Source organism: Coptis chinensis, unplaced genomic scaffold, assembly GCF_015680905.1.
Source record: "Coptis chinensis isolate HL-2020 unplaced genomic scaffold, ASM1568090v1 utg4669_pilon_pilon, whole genome shotgun sequence".
Lineage (NCBI taxonomy): Eukaryota > Viridiplantae > Streptophyta > Magnoliopsida > Ranunculales > Ranunculaceae > Coptis > Coptis chinensis.
In genome coordinates, this window is record NW_028238156.1 from 160,434 (window position 1) to 170,269 (window position 9,836).

General features: G+C 34.0%; 2 protein-coding genes across 2 annotated transcripts; one reads left to right on the forward strand and one right to left on the reverse strand.

Moving 5' to 3' along the window:
• Window positions 1–808: 808 nt before the first annotated feature.
• On the reverse strand, window positions 809–1,624 carry LOC147473120 (LL-diaminopimelate aminotransferase). Its single transcript, XM_086587793.1, has 3 exons — window positions 1,389–1,624; window positions 1,143–1,270; window positions 809–1,067 (listed from the first exon to the last, which is right to left on the reverse strand). Exons 1-3 carry the CDS (start codon window positions 1,518–1,520, stop codon window positions 914–916), a joined length of 414 nt encoding a protein of 137 aa, XP_086443919.1. The 5' UTR covers window positions 1,521–1,624; the 3' UTR covers window positions 809–913.
• A 3,895-nt stretch (window positions 1,625–5,519) lies between these two features.
• On the forward strand, window positions 5,520–8,950 carry LOC147473121 (Remorin family protein). The gene is made up of 5 exons (XM_086587795.1): window positions 5,520–5,918; window positions 6,055–6,592; window positions 6,848–7,322; window positions 7,417–7,498; window positions 8,472–8,950. The coding sequence occupies exons 1-5, from the start codon at window positions 5,862–5,864 to the stop codon at window positions 8,679–8,681; spliced, it is 1,362 nt and encodes a 453-aa protein (XP_086443921.1). The 5' UTR covers window positions 5,520–5,861; the 3' UTR covers window positions 8,682–8,950.
• Window positions 8,951–9,836: the final 886 nt, after the last annotated feature.

Here is a 9,836-nt window from a genome sequence, read left to right on the forward strand (position 1 = left end):
ACATTGTTGGATGATTTCATAGATAATAAACAGTCATGTTCTTTTCACTTTCATTATTCGGTGATAAATGTTATCCGCTTTCCAAATATACCTGTAGTCATCTAACTATTTTTGATAAAGCTGTATTGTGTTTATCATCATCTACCATGATTTTGTGTCGAGTGGTGAAATCAACCAGACTATGCTTTCATTCTGTGTCATGAGATAGGCCTTTTACTTGTATGTATAGTATGGCCTCTAGAAAGTCGAACAAACATGAGTACAGATGGAAAAGTGCTAGAGTGGATTTTTGGGCGGTTCTGGTCGAGTTGTAGATTACTCAGGGTTGCAGTAGTTTTGTGTAGCTTAATTAAAATTTTAGGCAGTGGGTATTCGTGATTAAAATTTTGGAGCAGGAACTGAACTGCATATATATAGTAAAATGTTCATATTGTTGCTATCAAATACAGATCGATATTAGTTATGCGAACTATATTTTGCGAATAGGTTCTCTCTGCCTCCGTAGTCTGCACATCTGACATTGCATCTAGATTTTTGTTTTTCAGGACATGTTCAACACTTGAATTTTGAATTGTCAGTTGGAAAATTTAGAAATAATGTTTTTGGGCAGAAATTGGGATTTAAACTGCACTATAGGCCTACAACTTTGCGGGATTGCGTCATAAACTTACTTGACCATAAGCGGTATTCAAAGTTCGAGTATGAGATTTTCATTTATATGTAAAGTACAAGGGATACCTACGAGGTGACTATTTCTGAGAGAAACATGAATAGGAGTTAAAATCAACGTCTGGTAAGCAACTGAAACTTGTTTAAAAGCCACATTAGTGCTTATTATTGATGAATTTGCGTACGAAAGTGATCAGTAAACATATACTCATATAATATATATATCAGCAACCTAAAGTCATATCTAATTAACATTATCTTCTAACGCTATTGAATCCAACTCCTCCAGCACTGCAAGACCCTTTTCAGCAAGATGAATTACACTGTCTTGGACGAATCGAAACCGTTGTTGTTTCTGAAGTAAATTGATGATCTGTAAGTCAATTATCTGATGTTCTCTGAAACGAATACAAGTACAAAATTGTGTAAGTAGAACATTCATTATAAACTGCAATCGTATAGTAGATATTTACCTATGGTGGTAAGTTTTCCTTTCGACTTGTTGTTTATGGAACCGAGGTCCCTCGTCATAACCTTCACAAATTATTTCTCCACTTTCATTTTTGTAACATATTATTCCCAGCGAGTGATCCTCAAAAACCTGTTAGACGCCAACTTAAATGTTAAGATAAATTGTATGAGAGAAGTTGGAATTGCATTGTTGATGCAAGTAAAATTTCAACTCAATAAAAAGAGCAAGACAACCAAGAAACACTCACCTTGTTTTCTATAGAAGATCTTATGAAAAGTTTACAAGGTTGGTTAGTTGGAAGCAAGAACACCTTGTTCCTAGGCTTAAATATATGACTCCCGTGAACCACAATACCGTGATATGAACATCCCATAGCCATGATTGATTGGACCTGAAGGATTTTTTTAACCAAAAAAGAGAATGAGAATTTGTAAATGAAGACAGTTGAGAAGAAGCAAGTAGGGGAGAAGAACTGATTCTCGAGTATTGTTACCTTATGACTTCAGAATAATAAAATTATTGACCTCTCTTAATCATGGAGTGCATGTATATATGCTGTCGGGTCCCTCCTAACCTTATCTTATGACTGTTGATGATGTATTAAGCCTCTTAAATACTGTTCTTATTGGTCGATATAGACTTAGATTAATTGTTAGCATTGTTTATCACATTTTCTATAATCAGTTTTAGTACTTATATATAATGAAAGTATGGACTACATTAATGTTCTAATTATACAAAGCCACTGATAACATAATATCATTATATCAAACGTCGGTTTCATCCAAGAACGGAAGAAAACAAAGTGCCACATAAAGTTGCAGATCAGGTTTTGTTATTTTGCTTCATCAGATGGATTATTGTTTTAGCCTGTTCAATCATCAATGATTGCTGCTATTGGCCTAATGGTTTTCATACAACTTCTTTATTATTTCTTCTTTTACTGTTAAGAGTGGTATGAAGTCCAAACCATCGGACTCCGTAAGCTTTGGATAATCAGAGAACTTGGACAATATTGAGTTTTAATTTCAAGAAATGGGCCTCAGGCCCTCGTTTCGGTTCAGTTACATATAAACCCCCTACTTACGGATGTACCCATAAAACCTCCTTATTATTCAAGTCTAGCCAATTAACTTCTCTTCTTTCTATAATGGATGCAAATTTTGGTCTAATTTTTATCTCCACACTTATCTGTTTTTTTTTTTTTTTTTGCCTTTCTTAATAAATAACCACCGTATATTCTTTTTTTGTTGAGTTCACTCTAATAAAGAAGCCAACGAAAACACTGATTTTAACTTCATTTCTTTTGCCATTGAAGAGAGCCACTGGTATTTGATTTTTATATGAAAATACTATTTACCACGTACATCTTCATAATGATATTTATAAGCCAATGAGATATTTTAGGGACTTTGAACCATGGCGTTATTATCACTCGATCGATAATTGATGAGAGATTAGTAGATTGAGTGGAATTTGTTTAATGAAATGTTTGTAGGAAATAAGTTAGTGTTTATTTGATCTAAAGAGGTTAGTGAAGTAGGAGATCTTGCATGGGAGAGAACGATCACTTTAATCTACTCATAAATTATGGGTAAAGAGAAACCAAAGCAAATGCAGAGACAAAATTGGAGAGTTGAAATTGTCTGATGCCTTGACAAAATATATGTAAATATATATTTACATAATAACTTGACATATATAAATGCAAATTCACATATGCAAATAGAAATTCACATAGGGTGTGTTTGGCAAACTGTGGATTTTATAATTCATTATATTTCATTAATAACTGTTTGGCAACTTTTTATATTTCTATAAAAACTGAGATTTCAATATCCGTGAATTTTAACACAAATATTTTGGAATTATATTTTCAATTCCAATTCCAAAGGAAAACTTCCAAACACACCCATAGTTTATTTAATTTACATGCAAATACAAATTGGACATATGCAAATTTGAAATTACATATGAAGATTTGTAAATTTCCATAGTAGATTTGTAAATTTACATGCAAATACAAATTGGACATATGCAAATTTCCATAGTAGATTTGTAAAACAAAACAAACCTGATGAAAAAATGTATGGAAACTTTATGTTTTCATAGTTGTTTAATCTATGGAAATTTGTATTTACATATGAAAATTTAGATTTTCGTAGTAGATTACTAAAATAAAACAATTCTAATATCGGACGTATGCTATGAAAATCTTAATTACACAGAAGATTAACCTATGAAAATTTTAACCCGCATAAGATGTAGAAGTTCTTTTTGTTCAAGATTAACATGAATTTTTACAAACGTTTTTTTTTTGTCATCTGACAGGTGACACAATCTATGCAAATCGGAATTTACATGTGCAAATATGAATTCTCATAAACTTTTTTTTGACATGGCTATAGAAATCTGACAAATTGACAAGCGCATCAGGCTCAACATTACATAGAAGATCAAAGATTTACGTCCATAATTCAAACAAAATTAGTATCTCCCACCAGACCACCAATAAAGCACAACACATCATTTCATGATTTTCTTTCTTTATAATGTTTTCTTAGTTTCCACCACATAGATATAAGATGTTTTATGTATCCTCTTCTTTTCTTTTAAGTTGTACATCGAATTAGGTTTTTCCACTCCATTGTCCTCTTCCTCCCTATTCAACTAAGTATCTTCAATGTCCTTCAACAAAAACCATAAAAAATGTGTCAAAAAGAGTTTCTTCCGTCTTGACAATATGAACATATCTAATTCTTTCTTTGGACTCTTGCAAAAATGTAGCATAGACAAAACAGTATAACGGAACACTTTGGTAGAGTTAGTAGATTTTATCTTGGAAGAAAGGAGGCGGCGAGAAGAAATAGAGAAGAGAGAAATTTGAGATATAAGTTTCACTGGTCAATTATGTGTGGGGGTATTTTAGTCAGTTTGGGTGTTTTAGAAAATGAAGGGGTTTTATGGGTTAGTCCGTAGTGAGGGGGTTTTTATGTAGGCTATTCATGAACCAAGGAGATTAAACCCAAAACTTGATTTTAATTTTGGTTTTAATTAGGGGTTGGCATATAATTATGGCTCAAGAATAGTTTTTGTTCAATGACATTTATGCCCTCCACTTGAAGATTTTGGACAAAAATATGTCTCCACTTTGTTTGTCCGTTTTTCTCTTTTCTTTATTTATTCATCTCGTTTTAGGAATCAAATTTAATTGCAGAGAATTGGCTATTCAAGTTTTAGCAACAAATTTGTTTGCAAATAGATATATGCATGTTTTAATACACATGCATAATATTATTTGCATGTGTGTTGTACATACACATATATAATGGTGTGAGATATGCATACATAGTTGTATTTGTATGTCTATTATACAAAAATGCATGTTGGTATATAATATTATCGACGACAATAATATTGAAATCGAGATAAATTATACGGTTGATTAACATAAGATTTGAAGAGAAAATTCAGTTATTATTCAATTGTTTGTCGAACCGGTGTCGAAATTGACCCAATTATTCTTCAATCAACAATAGCTTAGAATTGAAAAGTGAAAAAAATATATTGCAAAATTAGAAGAGTGTTTGTCATGAGAAAAATAAGATGTTTTCTCACATGTTAAATCATTAATTAAACCACACAAACCAACTAGCTCAAACATAGAAACAACTAAATCTCAAAAAAAATTATAAATTTATAGTTGAAGATTTTTTTTTAGATGGAGAAAAATGTAGATATTTGTCATGAGAGAATAAGAAATTGATCGATAGAAATAGAATAGAGATTTGAATAATAAGAGTTTGCTCACATGAAAATTGGATTGAGTATGAAGATTTCTATGTATAGGAAAAGAAAGTTATTATTGGAAAAAAATAAAACAAAAATATTAAATTTTGTCCTTGAACCATAATAACTAACACAACTATGTTGATTTGTCCTAGAACCATAAATAAAAATTGAACAACTAAAATTAATTTTCAATTTGTGGGATTAGGCCTAATTTTGTGTTGGGCAAAAATAATGGGCCATAACGTTGTACCGGGCCAGTCCAATGATGCTTGGCTTTAACTAAGCGTGAAAACAAGATAGACAGAAGTTAAACCACTACTGTTTGCGTGTAGTAGGACAGAGGCTTTTGTGATTTTTCAGTACAAAGTCAGGACTGAGTGAGTAGTGAATCAGACAAAACAGAAGCAAACCCAAAGACAATGACAAAGACGTACTCCTTTAATAAAAGATTTTGGAAAATTTATTAGTTTTCCACTTTTTCAGTTTTCTTTCACTTTTTTTTTATTTTATAAGCACTGTCTCTGATTACACTCTTGACTCTTCACTCCTTAGTCCTGACTACACCTTCCAAAGCTGTCCATCTTTTAGATATGGTAAATATATAAGCAGAGCCACTGAGCTTATTACTCTTTTCCTCTCTTCTCCTATTTTCTATGAATGGATTTTCTTGCATTATGAGAGAGAGTTTGTTTGTTTGCTTTGGCCATGGTGTTTTCTGAAATAGTATCTTGATCAGAAGTTTAATATACCACTGCATTTTCCTTGTTCAGTTAACAGTACCTCTCAACTGTTACTCCCAAGTCCCAAGTCCTTTTCTCAAAATAAATACTTCATGTGACAATATATATGAAATAAAGATTCCAAGAGGGAAGCCAGTTGAAGAAACAAGAGATTCCTTTAGGCCCAACCTTCTTCTAATATCACAGCTATGGATGCCAAGACACCAGCATACTTGCAATCTTCAAACTTCATTTCTTCTAACAAGGTAAATAACAACATTTTATTTTATTGTTGTTTCTTCTCTTCACTCTTGTATCTATCTGGCAATGGGTTTAACAACAACGTACTACTTTTGATGTTTTGTGGTTGTTGAATATATATTTGAATGCTTTGCATTTCAGGAATCATCAGCATTAGAGGGGAATGACAGGTTTTTTATGAAAAACAAAGAAACCCCATTTCTAGATACCTTCCCTGACCCACTTTGCAAGCTAAACCTCAAAGAAACCTCTGACTTTGTGAACTCACTTCCAATGACTAGTGGCAACAGTAGTGAAAGCAGAAAGGGGGTGAGTTCAGTTCAGCAAAGGAGATTAGAAGCCCCTCCAACTCCTGGAAGACCTGTTTTCAGCTTCAGTGTTGGGAATTTCTCTAGAAAGAGTTTTCCTTCAAAATGGGACGATGCTCAGAAATGGCTCATTAGTAGTAGTTCTTGTCATGAATCTCCTTCCCATGTCACAAAACCACTGCCAGAACCATCAAAGCTGCCCAAACAACAACAGTGTGATGTTTTTCAGCAAAAAGGAGAGGCTTTTGCAGAGAAGGCAAGTGTTTGTGAGGAAAAAGTTCCTTGGGCTGTTTCTACCTTTCATGGACCTGTATTTTTGGACCACCCCAACTTATCTTTTAATGGTTGCTCTTCAGAAGTACTTCTAAAAGGTATGGGTTCTTTTCACTGTTCTTGATCACTTTGGCATTTCTTTCCTTATCTATTTGCAGATAACCTTAAATATATATATCTTTTCACTTTGCTCTACATTATAATGTTGTTTTTATTCTTATGAAAATACACTGTTTCTTTGTGATCACCCATGTGCAATTCTATCTCCATGTGTTAGTTTTTAGTTTCATTTTGCTGAATTCATTTGATTCTGCATTTTTCAACACCAAGTTTATTTATTTCTTTCCTTGCAGATAAGTTCACAGACAATGTGGATCCAATTTTTCCAAATTTCAGATATTCTGAGCCAACAACAGAAGGGTTTATGTTTAAGAACTCAGCTTGTGAAATGGTTCCTGAAGTTCAACATAGAGACATTGGAACTGAAATGACTCCTCTCCCTAGCTCGACAACTTCTAGATGCAATACCCCAATTAAAATCTCATCTCCAGCAAGACATAATACTCCTGCTGACAGATCAGGGCCCTTAGTGCCGTTCAATAGAACCACCATTAGTGCTACAGAACTTCAGGAATGCCACTTTGCTAAGCTTGAGCTTGGAACACAATTTGATTCGGTGGTATCGAATTGGAGCTCACGAGAAGAGGAAGAGGAGGAGATATCGAAGAGTTTAAGACATTTTGAACCCAGTGATGGATGTAGAAAAAATGTTGTTGATACTAGAGTTTGTGCCTGGGAAGAAGAAGAAAGGACTAAATCATGCATCAGGTTAAAATGGGTCATTTTACTTGCTAGCTTCCTTGTTACCGACTCTCTACTTAAAGTTTTCTGAATTCAGCATTTTGTTTGATATGGATTGCAGGTATCAGAGGGAAGAAGCAAGAATTCAAGCTTGGGTGAACCTCCAAAGTGCAAAAGCAGAAGCACAATCAAGAAAGCTGGAGGTACGTAATTTTAATTTGAATGTATAAAGAATTTCAGCCTACTTTCATTGTATTATGAATTGCGAGTAAGCTTAGCACATGAAAAGTTCAGCAAGCTTAAGAAAGTACAATGAGTTGTCTCCTGTTTAATGTTCTCAATGATTTCAACATCTTGGTATGTCATTTTCTTTGCAAGTCTGTATAGAGCTCATTCATAATTTCATCCTTGCAATGATTATAGGTTTTCATCATTTTTTAACCCATCTAACACATAAAGCTCAACTACATTTAAAATTTAAAGAGCAGCAGTTGTGTTTTTGTGTGAATTGTTAAAGTGGTGGTGGTTGGTGCTTGAGAACAAGAACTTCCCAAAAGATGGAAACATGTTTATGTTTTCTTATGTAGTCAAAATTCTTTTCATGTTAAGCAGCTGGAAGGCCTGTCGTCTTCTTCCCATGCTTACTTCTCGAGCCCCCCCCCAAACCTCTCAAGAATAGTTGATACTTTATTGATCCTTGCTTGTCTCTACCTTTACCCAGTCTAATAATAGGTAACTCTTAATGGAAGTCAATGATAGTGTGAAGCCCATGTGAAAATCTGATAAGATAATCATCAAGTTTTAATATAATGCAGAGTAACTTAATGGGGATGTCTAAATCATTATTCTACTATAAATCTTGGTTCTGTGCCTGTTTGTAAGTTTCTCTCAAAGTTCGTATTGGTTATTTACTTGCTATGGTTCAAGTGTTCAACTCTGTCGTATATCACCAGCTTTTTGCTTCATTCATTGTCATTATCGGTTTTGAAATCTTGAGCATCTCAAAACTTGGATACTGAGGTCATTACATGTTATAAATTCATAATCAGTAATTGGGTTGCTCTTCACAATTCACATAACCTCTTAAAATCTGAATTACACTTTGTGACTCTTATGGTTTCTTTTTACTTTTTTAGCATTGTTTAATTTTCCAGCTGGTGATTTTTGTTATTTCAGGTGAAAATACAGAAGATGAGATCAAATCTAGAAGAGAAACTGATGAAGAGAATGTCAATTGTTCATAGAAAAGCCGAGGAATGGATAACAGCTGCCCAGCAACAACACTCACAGCAGATCCAGAGAGCTACTGAACAAGCACACAAGTTGAAGAGCAAGCATAACTCTTTCAACTCATGTAGTTGCTTTCCTTGCAACAATCATCTCTAAAGCACAACAGAGGATGAGAAAGAGATTGAAAGCTTATGAGAGAGACAACTCAAAGGTTTAGCTCGTTGCATTGTACTATGCAGCCAAACCAAATAAAAGTGAGTATCCTGCTTTTATTCGGCTCTATTCCCAAGCTTTGGATTTTAGTGTTTGTTGGACTTCAGTCAATATAGAAAAGAACAGTAGAATTACAGAAATTTCTGAATCGGATCTTGTCGTGAGTGCGCTGTGCGTATAACAGTTTCAGATTCTGCAGCTTTTCCACAGAATCCAAAGAGTGTCTTATTGAGTCATTAAAAAGCAGCTAGGCCGATAGAACGTAGATGAGTATCTTGCTCGATATTCAGTTCGCTTTGCACAAGTGCAGAACACTAGAAATGTTGAGGAAGGATAATTACTTGAACTTGTAAATGCCTATCAGGATGTGCGGAAATGAGCCCCTACAAGCTACTAAAGAGAAGTACATTGTTGAAACTCGAAAAAATCATTGTTTAATTTCCTAGCCATCTCGCTCCTTAAAATTTTTATCTCCCAAATTTAGGTGAATATGATGCACCTATTAATAGCATTCACTTGTTCCTACTGAAATTTCATGAAAACCATTGAACCTAAGGCTTCTAAGGCTGGCAGCCTTCATCAAAACCATTGAACCTACGGCTTCTTAGGCTGCCCTCTAAGTTTTTTTTTGGCAGTTTTAGCCAGCCAAGTCAAATTTGCCATGTGAAAACTGAAAAACAGTTCCGATGGAAGTTTTAAAGTTGAAGTGCCAAAAGTTTTCTAAACTTAAGTTGAAAGTTAAAGCACATGCAGAAAGTTAACAGACAGCAAAAATTCTGCTATTCGTCTCCCGAAACATAATTATGGGCAGCTGCTAAACAAAGTTACAAATTTGGCTGAATTTATCACACCAACTAAATTTAAGACTTTTTTAGCAGCCCCATTGAAATGACATTTTGGTGTTTGGGTTGCTATATAGCCTTTAACAGCCCCATATAGCACCTAATTGGACTTGCTCTTAGATGGGACATAGCTTTTTTCATACATTCAAGTTTTGTCTGAAAAACAATGCTTTAATGGAACTAGGTTGTATGTTATTCCCATTAGGCCATTACAGTGACTAAAACGTCCATGATATTAATGGACTGATCACATGAC

Bases quoted from the DNA above. Each gene is read 5' to 3' on its own strand.
- LOC147473121 (XM_086587795.1), top strand. From the start codon at position 5,862: ATGGATGCCAAGACACCAGCATACTTGCAATCTTCAAACTTCATTTCT. The intron at 7,323-7,416 runs GTTAAAATGGGT...TATGGATTGCAG, and splicing joins AGGACTAAATCATGCATCAG to GTATCAGAGGGAAGAAGCAA. The intron at 7,499-8,471 runs GTACGTAATTTT...TTGTTATTTCAG, and splicing joins CACAATCAAGAAAGCTGGAG to GTGAAAATACAGAAGATGAG.
- LOC147473120 (XM_086587793.1), bottom strand. From the start codon at position 1,520: ATGGCTATGGGATGTTCATATCACGGTATTGTGGTTCACGGGAGTCAT. The intron at 1,271-1,388 runs GTGAGTGTTTCT...GGCGTCTAACAG, and splicing joins GATCTTCTATAGAAAACAAG to GTTTTTGAGGATCACTCGCT. The intron at 1,068-1,142 runs GTAAATATCTAC...TATTCGTTTCAG, and splicing joins AGGAAAACTTACCACCATAG to AGAACATCAGATAATTGACT.